Source organism: Syngnathoides biaculeatus, chromosome 4, assembly GCF_019802595.1.
Source record: "Syngnathoides biaculeatus isolate LvHL_M chromosome 4, ASM1980259v1, whole genome shotgun sequence".
NCBI lineage: Eukaryota > Metazoa > Chordata > Actinopteri > Syngnathiformes > Syngnathidae > Syngnathoides > Syngnathoides biaculeatus.
Window position 1 is genome coordinate 460517 of NC_084643.1, and position 14358 is coordinate 474874.

A 14358-nucleotide genomic window follows, 5' to 3' on the forward strand; every position below is an offset into this window, starting at 1 on the left:
GACTCCGCGTCATTCCCTTCCGAAGAACCATCTGCGGCTGCCGGACCGGAGCTCCCGGGGCCTTTGTTTACGCCGCTTATGTCCTGCGCGTAGTCCTCCGAGTAGTCTCAAAACACTCTTAAATGAGAGATGATTTAACACCACATTGTCAAAATAGAGTACATATTACATGACTTATTGGACACATTGTTCATGCAAACCAGTGGATTTCCCCTTTAAGGAACGAGCCAAGACAATCGGTGAGAGGAAATAAGAGCAGGGATTTTCGAGAAGACGGGGGTCGGGGCAGCAGCAGCAGCAGACCCACGTGGACCGACAAGATCAGACCGACCGATGCCGCTCTGCAGGCCGAAAGCACTTCCGCCTCCCAAACCGAGCTGCTCGGCCCGTTCGACATGCCGTAATCGACACGCTCTGACCCGCGCACGTCTGCATGCCTTACAGCCACTCAAAGGTAACAGGCGGGTTAATATTGCTGTCAGGCCGGAGAACATGCATGCAGGCAATCTCAGTCTCAAAACCTCGGACTCGATCCGTATGAGAGCGCGACGAAAATTAAAGTCGAAAGGTAAACGTGCCATCTGTCGTGACAGACGATATTCAGTATCAAATTAGTTATATCACATGGAAGAGTGGAATGGCCGTGGACTCAGGTCACTCTCACATCCGTGATAAGTATACGGTACACGGAAAGGCAGCCCCGCTATATTGAAGCACAGCAGGAGAGCGAGCAGGACTTTCGTTCTTTTTCCCAAAATAAGACGACTGCTTTTAGCTCAAAACGCAACTTCCAATCTGCACGAAAGGAGTCGACGACGGACCGGTGCGAACGAGAGTAAACGCGCTGGAAAGCGGCGCATCGAGCAGACGGTGAAATGGGAGGAATTACACGCCGGCGTGTGTCCGTGCGCAGCGGAACGACAGCAAGAGGACACCGAGGTGTCAGCGTTTCTTTCGCTTCGCGCGCGAGCGGCGCCGAGACATCCGAGACGACCCGCGACCTCGAACACCTCGCGACCTACGTGCTACGCTATCTCCAAATCGCTGCACTGTGATCGCGGAGACAAACGCCTGTTGCTAGTTGCGTCAAGTCGAAAAACGCCACATTTCTTTCACTCCGTTTTACTTCACGCAGCAGGGGTGTCAAACTCATTTTGTCGCGGACCACGTTGTAGTTAGTTTCCCGTCCAGTGCCGTGAAACCATCAAAAATATTTCATCGACTCGTCATATTACGCACGAAATTTATGAGCTAGCAATGGATCCAAAAATTGAGGGTAATGGGTTTTTCAACTATTCACGTTTGGTCACGCAAAATTGCTCGTAATATCTCAACATGATCATTTATGAGAGTGGTTCCCAAAGTCAACCTGGGCCCAGTACCCCCAGTGAGTTGTTCAAAAAGCTCCCGGACCCCCAACCTCAACTTTTGCCACTGATTTATGATATATGACAATATGAAGATTTTGACAAGACTCGTGGAAGTTAGCGCTCGAGAATTTCCTCCACGTGCCACATGAAATAATGTGGCGGGCCGGGTCCAGCCCCCGGGCCTCGAGTTTGACACCATTGCCATAGAGTGTATTGCAGTGATTACAAATATATTTGGAGAATAATTACTATAATCCCCTGTTAAGTCTACAGCAAAAATGGACCGAAAGTCGTAGTTATGACGCTGATCGCCTCGTTCCATATTGAATAACTGCATGTATCAAAAATTGTATTGCAACAAAATTAGTAGAAAGATGTATGCGCAAAACATCTGTTGCATGGCTACGAGATTTGAACATCATGCTAAAACCCATTTGCAGAGGTTACTGGCGTTCTTGTTTTGCCTACATTACAGCATACAAAAAAACGTGACTGTGATCAATTAAATAAAATGAATTAACACAAAATATTGATAATATTGTGAAATTTACATTACTGTGCAAAATTTTTCAGAAACTTTCTTGTCTGAAGGAGTTGTTAATTTGGTAAAAGGAAAGCTATAGTTAGCAGGAATGCTAACTAAAAAGAAAAGATTGGTGCCACAAAACATTATAGAAGGTTGCATGATGGGCATCCATCCATTTTCTTTGTCGCTTATCCTCACAAGGGTCGCGGGGAGTGCCGGAGCCTAACCCAGCTGTCAACGGGCAGGAGGCGGAGTACACTCTGAACTAGTCGCCAGCCAATCGCAGGGCACGTAGACACAGTCGCACTTACAATCACACCGAGGGGAAATTTTGAATTTCCAATTAATGAATAAAATACTAATGTATACAAATAATATAAGAATGTTACTATTATTAATAATACTACCCCTAACCCCGACACAGTGATACAAACCACCTCATACAAATGTTGCATATTGCACAGGTGTCAAACTCGAGGCCTGGGGGCCAAATTCACCCGAAACATGATTTTATGAGGCCCGCGATGACAAATCATGTGTGTCAACTTCCATAATTTTCAAAATGTATACCAAATTTGAAATTGTCATATCGTAAATGATAATGTTGAGCATTTTTTGTGTTCGCAAACATCAACAATAGTTGAAGAACCAATTATGATGAGGCAATTTGCGATTTTTATGGTTTCATCGTCATAACGGCCCTCTGAGGGAAACCATAACTCCAATGTGGCCGGCGACAAAAATGAGTTTGACACTCCTGGCATATTTTCTTGAAATATTTTAGCATATACCTCCTGTTAATGTCGCATGTTTTTGGGATGCGGGAGGATTCCGGAGTGCCCAGAGGAAACCCACACAGGCACGGGGAGAACATGCAAACTCCACACAGGCGGGCCCGGGATCGAACCCGGGACCTCAGAACTGTGAGGCCAACGGTTTCCGGCTGAACTACCGTGCCACCCAAGCAAATGTATATTGTTTTTAATTTATTGCCTGTCTATTTTTGGGAAAAAAAAAAAAAAAAAAAAAAAAAAAACCTAACAGTTTCCTGTCAAAGGTGCTTGACCAAAAAGATTGGGATTATATATTTATAAAATGTAGTGTTGTCTGTAAAAAATGGACGGAGGAACGCAAATGGCCCCTGGGCTGTGGTTCGGACACCACTGGAGGTTCGAGCCAGACATTTATTTCAAGCCGTTGGACTTCTATGATATCATTGGAATATTTTCATCGCGAGCTTGTCCCGGAATCAGAACGACACAGCACCTCTATTTGTCACCATTCACGAGTACAAGCTGCGGATCAACAAACAAACAAACATTTGTTTACTATACTGCGGACGAGGTCCTTGTAGATTTGGGAACGCAACCGAGCTCATCGTGGCTTCTTTGCACAGTACTGTAAACGCGTGTAACTAAGTCCTGAAGCCAAACGGATTCAATGACGAAAACAAGGACATATTTAACAAGCAAGTGTGAGAGGAAGTGCGACATGACACCGGTGTCAAACTCAAAGCCCGGGGGCCGAATCCGGCCCGCCACATAATTTTACATGGCGCGCGAAGCTAAATTGTGTTAACTTCCATGATTCTTGTTAAAATCCATCCATCCTTTTCCTTAGCTGCTTCTCCTCACAAGGGTTGCGGGGAGTGCCGGAGCCTATCCCAACTGTCAACGGGCAGGAGGCGGAACGGTTTTCCAGCCAATCGCAGGGCACATGGAGACAAACGCAATCACACCTAGGGGCAATTTAGTGTCCAATAATTGTTGCATGTTTTTTTGAGACGTGGGGTGAAACCGGAGTGCCCACCCGGAGGAAACCCACGCAGGCGCGGGGAGAACGGCATCGAACCCGGGAACTCAGAACTGTGAAGCCAACAGCTGAGGCACCGTGACGCCAATTTGTCATATCATAAACCATGTTACGCTATCGCGAGCACTTTTATTTTACCAAACATGAACAATAGTTGAAACACCCATCAACTTGGATTTGTGATTCCAAAACTAGCTCGTGAATTTGTGCAAATCTAAGAAGATTAAAGATTTTTAAGGTTTCATAGTCATAACAGGGCAGCACGGTGTGGCTCAGCTGGTAAAGCGTTTGGCCTCACAGTTCTGAGGACCTGGGTTCGATACCGGCCACGCCTGTGTGGAGTTTGCATGTTATCCCCGTGCCTGCGTGGGTTTCCTCTGGGCACTCCGGTTTCCTTCCACATAGTAAAAAAAAACATGCCACATTCATTGGACACTCTAAATTGCCCCTAGGTGTGATTGTGAGTGCGGCTGTTTGTCTCTATGTGCCCTGCGATTGGCTGGCGACCAGTTCAGGGTGTGCCAGTTAACAGCCGGGGATCGGCTCCAGCACTCCTCGTGAACCTTGTGAGGATAGGCAGCTTAAAAAAATGGACTGATGGATTGTCATAACTCATCTCTGAGCCAAAGTGTAACGTGGCCCGCGACAAAAATGAATTTGACACCAGTGATTTCCACAGACAATCATTTGAGCGAACACCGTTGCCAGAGAATCAATCACAAAAGCGGACTCCGATCATCGTCTCTTAAAAAAAAAAAAAAAAAAAAAAAAAAAAGGTCCGGCACCTTTTTAACCCCCCCCCCACAGGACAAAAAAAAAAAAAAAAAAAAAAGGAACATTCATCGTACGCTCGCCAGCGGCATGCAGTGTCAGTGCATCGGTCGGGAGCCGAAATCCAACGAGCTAAATTGTCCATGCTGCACATTCCACGATGTGGGCCGGGCGTGCACAAGGCAAGGCGAGCAGGCCGGGGGGGTTTGAAGAGAAAATCGAAAAGAGAGGGTGATGAATACGGATGCAAAGTTGGGGAGAGAGCGAGGGTCGTCTCCCTTCTCCCAGTCGGTGCCGTGTGAGGTGAATCATTCACAGGGCGGACACTTACGAACGAGGGAGTTTCAAAAAAATCAAAAAGGAAAAAAAAGAACAAATACGGCACAAAAACGTCGCAAGTCGATCAAAGAAAAAAAACGAGGGTCAGAGGTCAACATGGGGTCGGCATGAGGTCAGAGTTCGGAGAGTAGTGAGGAGGAGGAGGAAGGCTGCAAATGATGGCACCACAGAAACAGAGAAGGACAGATTCAAAGGGAAAGACATTCGGGCCGCCAGCAGAATTATTTGCCCGGAGGAAGCGCACGACGACTTCAAATGAATACACTCGAAAGGTCTACCCTCTTTGTAATATTTCCAAATTGCATTAAACTGAAAATGATCTTGGGCGGAATATGATCGGACGTTACGTAAAACGAGCGGCGGAACTTGGACTCAATATTTTTTTTAGCTCAATTATTTTTATAAAAATATATGATACTCACATTTTTTATTTATATTTTTCAGATATTTATATGTAAAGAAAAAGAGAAAATGAAGACAAAAAAGGAGCAATTAATTTACATTCATTAAAAAATGGGGTAATTTTACAATTATGAGAAACAGAATATGAAGGCTTCTCTTATTATTATTCACATTTAAAAAAAAAATGCATTATGCTGTGCACCTTCATCTGCCAACGCCATATGTTTGTGAGAAAATGCAACAATTTGAGTGCAAGTACATGAAATAGCATCCATGTCTGTGTTTCATTTTTTTTTTTATACAAGTTTCTGCTGTACACGAATGTAAATATACTTTTATGTTTCTCGAGACAGACGACACACTGACAAAATGATTGTGAGAGCACATTGACGTTGTAGTTGATAAATACTTGAATCGATACACTCAAATTGATTTATAGATTTAAGATTTTTATTTAAAAAAAAAATAATCTTTTTGATACTAAATTTAAAAAGCGACAACAATTTTGGGAGACTGGCAGCACAAGACAAGACAACAATCGGGATCCAAATGATTTCTTCCTTTCACTGGCTTTGGTTTCTTTGCATGCTTACATCTTATCGCGAAGCCTCCACTTTTCACAGAATTGCCCCGACGTCCGCCCCAGACGTGAGTGGGCAACTTTCCGCCGGTGAAAATGGAGTCAATAAGATGTAAGGCGGGTGTGAAAGAAACCAGAAGAAAACGCCGGAGAGGACTTGTGAGGCAGGCAGCACTTATGATCTATGTATCGTCTGACCGATATTTGGGGGTGGAAATGTGATCAAATACTGTAATTTCCGGCCTATAAGGCGCGGCTTTTTTTCCACACGCTTTCAACCCTGCGGCTTATGCGCCGATGTGGCTAATTTGTGCCGCAAGGGGGCACTCAAGTGGAAAAGGTGAGCCAAGGAAGTGACTTTTACCGGTCTGGCCCTGTTAGCACGGTAGTAACACGCGAGCCGCGTCTCTGTGATTTTTACCGGCCCAATTAGAGTGGTGTTAGCGTTACCCCTGCACTAGTATTAGCATTATTACGGTGTTAGCGTTAGTGTTACCGCGGCGCTGGTGTTAGCATTAGCGTGGCGCTAGCGTTAGCATTAGCATTATTGTGCCGGCACTAGCGTTAAACTCTCCGTGTACCTTCTTTCTTTGTAAATATCTTGCGTTTCAATGTGGGCACTTGCGGTTTTTACACAGCTGCGGCGTTTGTCTGTGCCAAATTGTATTTCCTTTACAAATCTACCGGGTGAGGCTTATAACCAGGTGCGCTCTGTAGGCCGGGAATTACGGCAGCTAACTGCAAGATGAGATCCAACACAGCAGCTACTTAAAAATATTGTATATTCTTTTGCAAGGGTAATAATGCACATACAATACTTCCTTTCTTATTCAAAATACACACGTGTATCGGTACAATTCTGCACCGCTGCCAAGTACAATCTCAAAAATCTAAAATACCGGTACTAAAGATATTGTTTGATTCCATCCTCAAAAGTGTCAATCAAAACTGAGGGTTATTATCTTTACGAAGGACGATTTGCTGATATAACTCTTTGTACCTCCGTAACTGTTTTTAAGTATTTGATGTCCTTGGAATGTGTCGCTGTACCCAATGAGTCTGACCAGGGTCTAACGGAGTCTAGTGAAAGGCGCTACACGGTTTGTACTGCATTGGAGTGTCCTGAGTCCACGAGCATTTGGCTGGGGTTACTTCCTGCAAAGGTCTCAAGGCAGCATTCATATTGATTAGACCGGTAGGGAGAAATGATAAGGGGGGGTGGGGGGGTTCAGAGAGGACGTTCGGGAGGGAGGCACGAAAGATTTTACACGGTCGAACTTGGGCTAGAGAGCTCACCATTGGTCAAAGCGGGAGAGAGGCGTTCTCGGTCGTTATGGCGCCTGCCGAGTTCACCGGAGCCGCGTCTGGTAGGCTGCGCCGGTTGGCCCTCCAGCATGTTGACGATGTCCACGCGGTCGATGCTCTTCAGCGCCACGTACAAGGTCTCCACTGCAGGGGTGCGAGCCGACAAGACGAGACAATGGCGAGCTAGACCGGGGACGGGGGTTGGGACATGAGGACGATTTGGAGCAATCTGCACTGACTTTTGGCTCTCTTGCCCTCGCGGGTCGCCCACAGGTTGAGGAGTGCAGAACTCTGCTCCAGGAGGGAGTTGGGATTCTCCACACGGATCTTGTTGATGTCATCTACACTCAGCTGAAGCTCCCGAGCCAACTCTGACAAAAATGAATGGGGGGTGGGGGAGAAAAGTGATTTATAAAATTTATCGAACTAGTGGAGGGGGGCAATCTTATAGGATTTCTTCTTTTCCATTCGGCTTGTCCCGATTAGGGATCGCCACAGCGTGTCGTCTTTTTCCATCTAAGCCTATCTGGTGCATCATCCTCTCTAACACCCAACAGTCTTCACGTCCTCCCTCACAACATCCCTCCACCTTTTCTTTGGTCTTCCTCTCGCTCTTTTGCCCGGCAGCTCCATCCTCAGCATCCTTCTACCAATATACTCACTGACTCACTCGCCTCTGGACATGTCCAAACTATCGAAGTCTGCTCTCTCGTACCTTGTCTCCAAAACATCCAACTTTGGCTATCCAACCTGCTCACTCCACGCGAGAACCTCAACATCTTCATTTCTGCTCCCTCCAGTTCTGCTTCCTGTTGTTTCTTTAGTCCCACCACCGTCTGTAATCCGTACATCATTATAGACTTTGCCCTTCATCCTAGCAGATACTCTTGTGTCACATAGAACACCAGACACCTTCCGCCAACTTTTCCGCCCCCGCTTGGACCCGTTTCTTCACTTCCTTACCACACTCACCATTGCTCTGGATTGTTGACCCCAAGTACCGTATTTTCCGCACAATAAGGTGCACCTAAAAGCCTTTAATTTTCTCAAAATTCGGTGCGCCTTATATCTGGATTAATATTGAGCCTTTAGTGCAACTCCATCTAATGGATGCTTAACGTAACCCCAGACTCGACTATACCGTCTATTCTAAGCGCCTTATAATCTGGTGCGCCTTATATTTGAAAAAAAGTCTTAAAATAGGTCATTCTTTGGTCTTCGCTCGCTTTTTTTCCTGGCAGCTCCATCCTCAGCACCCTTCTACCAATATAGTCACTCTCTTACCCCTGAACATGTCCAAACTATTGAAGTCTGCTCTCGATAACCTTGTCTCCAAAACATCCAACTTTGGCTCATCACTAATCCTATCCAACCTGTTCACTCCGAGCGAGAACCTCAACATCTTCATTTCTGCTATCTCCAGTTCTGCTTCCTGTTGTCTCTTCGGTGCCACCGTCTCTAATCATCATGGCCGGCCTCACCACTGTCTTATAAACTTTGCCCTTCATCTTAGCGGAGACTCTTCTGTCACATAGAACACCAGACACCTTCCGCCAGCTGTTCCACCCCGCTCGGACCCGTTTCTTCACTTCCTTACCACGCTCACCATTGCTCTGTATTGTTGACCCCAAGTATTTGAAGTCGTCCACCCTCGCCATCGCTTCTCCCTGGAACTTCACTCTTCTCCCACCGCCCCTCTCATTCACGCACATATATTTTGTTTTACTTCGACTAATCTTCATACCTCTCTAATCCAATCTTATGGGACGCGAGGTCAATAAAAACGTCTGATTCTCAAAAACGAACAGCGACGCGTCGGACGTCATTGCGGACTCACCAGCCCAGCTCAGTCCCAGCTGCTCGGCAATGACAGCCATCTTCAGCTCCGCCCTCTCCATGGCGCTCATCGACGCTGCGAGAACCCGAAACACACGTGAAACTTCAACATTTGAGATCGTTCATTGACGTGTTTCCAGAAGAAGAAACATTTAGCATTGAGGTATTTTGATAACTATGATAAATATAAATTGCCAGAATTTGTGGCGGTCTGTATTTGTACCAAGTGTCTGTTGTTACGTGAGGGAGGAGCAGGCGATTCGTACCCATGGCAGGTTCGTTCAGGGCACTGTATCTTTCCCTTAGAGCCAGCGGGGTCAAAGTCCGCCTGCGGTCTTCACTTCCAATAATCTACCAATCAAGTACACAACAATGGCCGATGACAACAACGCCGGGCGTTTGTGTGAAGCCGACTTGGGAGTTGTACCTTGATGCACGGCGGCATTGTAATGTTGAGGTTGCACAGCACGTGTTGACCGTCTTCATACTTGGTGGGCTTGCGAAGGAAGGACAGGAACCCGGCGTGCTCTTTGCTGCTATCTCTCACCTGACGCACAAGCGCAAGAGCGACGGTGACGACAAAGTCGCCGCGCTGAGCTAACGCTCCGGGCGGATGTGTCGGCACCTTCACGGAGACGGGAAGTCTGTTGTCTCGAAAGGCCTGGAAGCTGAAGCAGCGGGGCTGCTGGGCGGCCTTCCGCACCGGTACGAGATTCCCGGAACATTCCAGGTGAAGCGGCATTCCCTCCATCACCTGTGAGAGGAGCGAGCGAGGATTTTCCGACGGTCTTTTTTTTTTTTTTTTTTTGCGAAGCGCCGCCGCCTTTCCCGCCTCGACTGACTGACCTCGATGTCCCGGCTGCGGGCCACTTCCGTGAAGTTCTCGTGCTGCTCCAGGGTTTTATCCATCTTATCGTCAGTCATGCAGTAACAGCGCAGGCGCCCTTCGCGCAACTCGTTCATCTTGGCGAACACCACGAACTTCGCCATGTAAGCGACGGCCGAAAGCTCTTTGTAAAGCAAGTTGGCAAAGGAGACCGACTCTGCGGTACGAGGACAGTCCGCGAGCCAGAACCTTAACGGCACAAAAAAAAAAACAACAACAACTGTTATGACGCTGTGGAGGACGTAGTCTAAAATATTCAATTTGCTTCTCATGGGGCAGCATAAACTCACCAAAATATCACAAACACCCAAACTCGTTTTTATCGCCGGCCACATTGGAGTTATGGTTTCCCTCAGAGGGTCGTTATGACTATGAAACCATAAAAATCTCATATTGCCTCATCTTAATTGCAAGGGAGTAATGGGTTTTTCAACTATTATGACTGTAAAAAATGCTCAGCATTATCATTTACGATATGAGAATTTGAAATTTGGTATAAATTTTGAAAATTATCGAAGTTGACACACACGATTTGTCATCGCGGGCCTCATAAAATCATGTGACACTATCCGTGGACAGGCCTCGGTTACTTTTTCCCCACGAGGGTACTACTGCAGTAGTTGTAGAATTTCTTTTTAAACTTGTGTGTTTGTGTAAATGTTACTGACATTTCTCATACAATCAATAAAAGTTTTTATTTTTCCTGCACCGAGCGGTGTCTGACTGATTAAAGAGGGAGCTAAGTCGAAAGCCGAAGCCTTCAATTTACCAGTCGATCGACGTTCCTACCCTCACCTATGGTCACGAGCTGTGGGACCGTGACCGAAAGAACAAGATCCCGGATACAAGCGGCCCAAATGAGTTTCCTCCGCAGGGTGTCCGGGCTCTCCCTTAGAGATAGGCTGAGAAGCTCGGTCATCAGGGAGGGGCTCAGTGTCGAGCCGCCGCTCCTCCGCATTGAGAGGAGCCAGATGAGGTGGCTGGGGCATCTGATTCGGATGCCTCCCGGACGCCTCCCTGGTGAGGTGTTCAGGCCATGTCCCACCGGAAAGAGACCTCGAGGACGACCCAGGACACGCTGGAGAGACTATGTCTCTCTGCAGGCTTGGGAACGCCTCGGGATCCTTCCGGAAGAGCTGGAAGAAGTGGCTGGGGAAAGGGAAGTCTTGGTATCCCTGCTGAAGCTACTTCCCCCGCGACCGGACCCGGAAAAGCGGTAGATAATGGATGGACGGATGAGCGATGTCTGACCCTATATGTTTAATAAAATGATTTTTGTTTTTGTTCTATAAATGCTGAATTTTCGCTCCAGCGCCTACACGGGTTGTCCTCATGTTGCCTCTACTGTAGTTCGCATGCGTGATCGTTTTAATTAAAGTGAACTTACCGCGCAGACACATTGGTGGTAAAACTGGCGCATTCATTAGCGTAGACGAGCTTGGTGGTACCGGTGATGTCTTCCCACTGAGCTGCAGCTGTTCCACCTGCGAGCAAGAGCAGATCTAGATGAAGAAATACGTGGACATAGATACATATAGATACAGTATTCATAACCGTTATTCATCATGAATCGTGTCAAGTTAGCTCCAGTCCTCCCAGGGGTAGCACGTCGTACCTATGACTGAGCAAAGGAGCCGCAGACTGGTGGTGTCGCCCTCCCCGGAGTCCCGGGGGCTGTCCCGCCAGGACGGGGGCAGAGGGATCCGCAGGCCGATGGGCCGGTGGAACTTCCGCCGCCGAGGCTCCACCGTCACCACCGGGCTGAAGTTGGCTTGGTTCCCGAGCAACTTGGCCACCAGCTCGTCGGGCACGGGCTGAGCCTGAGGTCGGAGGTCATCGACGCCGGGGTGGAACGCGACAACAAATGCGATGGGAACGGGAGGGGTCATGAGTTGGAGTGAGGCATGATGGCAAGGAAAAGACACGAGACCACGGTAAATAAAAGAAAAGTAAACGTGTTTGGAAGAGATGATAAAACATTTTTATTGTGTTAAAGTTGATATCAAAAGTTTTCCCCAGCAAGGAAACAAAAACAAAAACATAAAAACAGCAACATAAACATTCACCTACAGTGGCGGGTGCTGAAATTGATTACCAAGTTAACGTTACTTTTATTAATTTACCATTTACGCGATCTTATAACAAGAGTGGTCGTGTTAAAAACATTTAATTATCTTCATCTATCAAAATTCTGGTGTCAAAAAACAAGCGGGGAGGGGGGTCCATAAATGCAGATACAGTTAACTTGACTGCAATACATTCATACATTACATTCAAGTTTATAAGATGACTACAGAAAGAACAATCACATTTCATAAATGAAATGAAAAATGATAAAATGAATTAAAAAAAATACTTAATGTAGTTTAAATTAACTTCTGAGTTAAAAACGTTTTAGTTCCCCAGAAAATGAGTCGTGTACTCGTACTGATAAACGTATTGTCATGCAGTACATAGTTACTGTATAACCAACATCATAGATGTTATGATTATTTTTGCAATTGTGAAACATGGCATTATTATTATTATCACATTAATTTTGATAAAGTGCAGTCCGTCCGTGAGCGAAAACATGCAAGAGATGAAGGGAGCGCGTGCACGCTATAGCTGCCATTTTTCTCTCGGCGCATGCATCATATCTTCTTTTCTAAACATTTATGAAATCAAATGACAGAAAATGATGAAGAACAATAATGAATATTACCAGACTTCAATAAAAGATGTACTTGATACATTATATGGACACAAGTTCTGGGTAAAAAAAAATCAAGTACGGTAATTCCCGGCCAACGGAAAGCACCTGGTTATAAAGCCTTGGTACACAGAAAGAGTTTCACGCTAGTGCGCCGCTAACGCCGCAACACCACATAAACCGCAGGGTTGAAAGCGTGTGAAAAAAGTTGCGGGTTGTAGGCTGCAAGGGGGCACTTGAGCAGAAAAGTGAGAGTCCGGTGGAATATATGTGCCGAAGAAGTGACTTTTACCGGGATGTTTTTTTTTTCCCCAAACGGGCCCTGTTAGCCCTGCGCTAGTGTTAGTGCTGTGCTAACGTGTTGCTGCTGAGTCACTGCCGTGTCTCGGTAATTTTTACCAATATGTTTTTTTCCCGCCCACCGGCTCTATTAGCACCAGACTAGCATTAATGCTGCGTTAGCTTTAGCGCTAGTGTTAGCACTGCGCTAGCGTTAGCGCAGCGCTAGTGTTAGTAGGCTGCTGCATCTCAATGATTTCGGTATGTTTTTTTTTTTTAACCGGCCCTGTTAGCGCTGCACTAGTGTTAGCAGTTACTGCTGTGTTTCAGTGATTTTTACCAGTACGTTTTTTTTTTTTAATCGGCCCTGTTAGCGCTGCGGTAGCACCAGCGCCCACTGCTGTGTTACTGCTGTGACTCAGTGATTTAGGTATGTTGTTTTTTTTTTTTTTTAACCGGCCGTGTTCGTGCTGTGCTACCGTGTTGCTCCCGTGTAACTGGTGCAGTATGTTTTTTTTTTTTTTTTTTAACATCCCTGTTCATGTTGTTGCTATGTTATGCTAAGCTATTAAAACTTTGAAAACTCTGTGTACCATCTTTCTTTGTAAATATCCCGCGTTTCAATGTGGGCACTTGCGGCTTATACACAGGTACGGCTGATGTATGTACCAAATGGAATTTCCTTTCCAAAATATACTGGGTGAGGCTTATAATCAGGTGCGCTCTGTAGGCCGGGAATTACGGTAGCTGCAAATGGTAGGAATAAACTTTGAATTTACTGACCCAAAATGTATGTCCATACAGTGTATGAGTAAAGAAGAACCCGACAAAGGCCACAAGCTAACCAGCATACTGTAAAAGTGCAAAGTGGAAGCGTTTTGTGATTCTGGGTGCAAACAAAAGTCACGCGCATGCAAGGCACCCGCCGACATGCTGATGAGGAATAGGTCCGGCATGCTTTTTTTTTAATTATTATTATTTTTCACGATTGCAACTGTCCTCCTTCCTTCTCTTCATCGTCCCAGCTCACCTGCAGCCCCAGACGGACTCGCTTGGTGACCGCCGTCTCGGGAAATGTGGCCTGGACCAGCGGCACCAGTTTGCTCGTCAGCGAACCCCCCTCGGGGCCGATCAGGTCGCTCTCCTGCTGGACCCGCGACACGACGGCAAAATACAGCGGAAAGTCGGTGGAGATGATGCGGCGGATTCGCTTCTTCACGAGCTCCTCCTGACTTTCCAAATCTGAAGATTCCAAAAAATGAATGTGGGTCAGGCTGATGTCGCGCAAGACGACTTCCGCTGTGGAAAAACGTCTCACCCTCATCCATCCCATTGAGGATCGTCTCGAGTACTTCGTCGCCGTAGCGATTGCGGTGTTCTTTCCACACCGATCCGTTCTCGCTCCTCAGCACGACGAGCTCACGGTCGCCACGTCCCAGAGCGGCAAAGTGGGGGATCTCCACAATGACGGGTCTGTCACATGATACGAACACGCAATCATGAGCTTTTTGTGATTTCTCGTCCATATACAGTGAAGAAAATAAGTATTTGAACACCCTG

General features: G+C 46.5%; 1 protein-coding gene across 5 annotated transcripts in view; it reads right to left on the bottom strand.

The window, feature by feature from the left end:
- ank1a (ankyrin 1, erythrocytic a) overlaps nucleotides 1–14358 on the bottom strand; it is a 111174-nt gene that overhangs the window by 13311 nt on the left and 83505 nt on the right. For all 5 annotated transcript variants that reach the window (XM_061817068.1, XM_061817069.1, XM_061817070.1 and 2 more), the window contains 11 exons: nucleotides 14117–14271; nucleotides 13829–14040; nucleotides 11443–11647; nucleotides 11215–11311; nucleotides 9788–10016; nucleotides 9567–9695; nucleotides 9369–9488; nucleotides 9208–9292; nucleotides 8943–9017; nucleotides 7345–7476; nucleotides 7097–7249 (listed from right to left, as the gene is read on the bottom strand). In XM_061817068.1, the coding sequence (XP_061673052.1) occupies nucleotides 7097–7249; nucleotides 7345–7476; nucleotides 8943–9017; nucleotides 9208–9292; nucleotides 9369–9488; nucleotides 9567–9695; nucleotides 9788–10016; nucleotides 11215–11311; nucleotides 11443–11647; nucleotides 13829–14040; nucleotides 14117–14271 (1592 nt within the window). The remainder of the gene's footprint in view (nucleotides 1–7096; nucleotides 7250–7344; nucleotides 7477–8942; nucleotides 9018–9207; nucleotides 9293–9368; nucleotides 9489–9566; nucleotides 9696–9787; nucleotides 10017–11214; nucleotides 11312–11442; nucleotides 11648–13828; nucleotides 14041–14116; nucleotides 14272–14358) is intronic.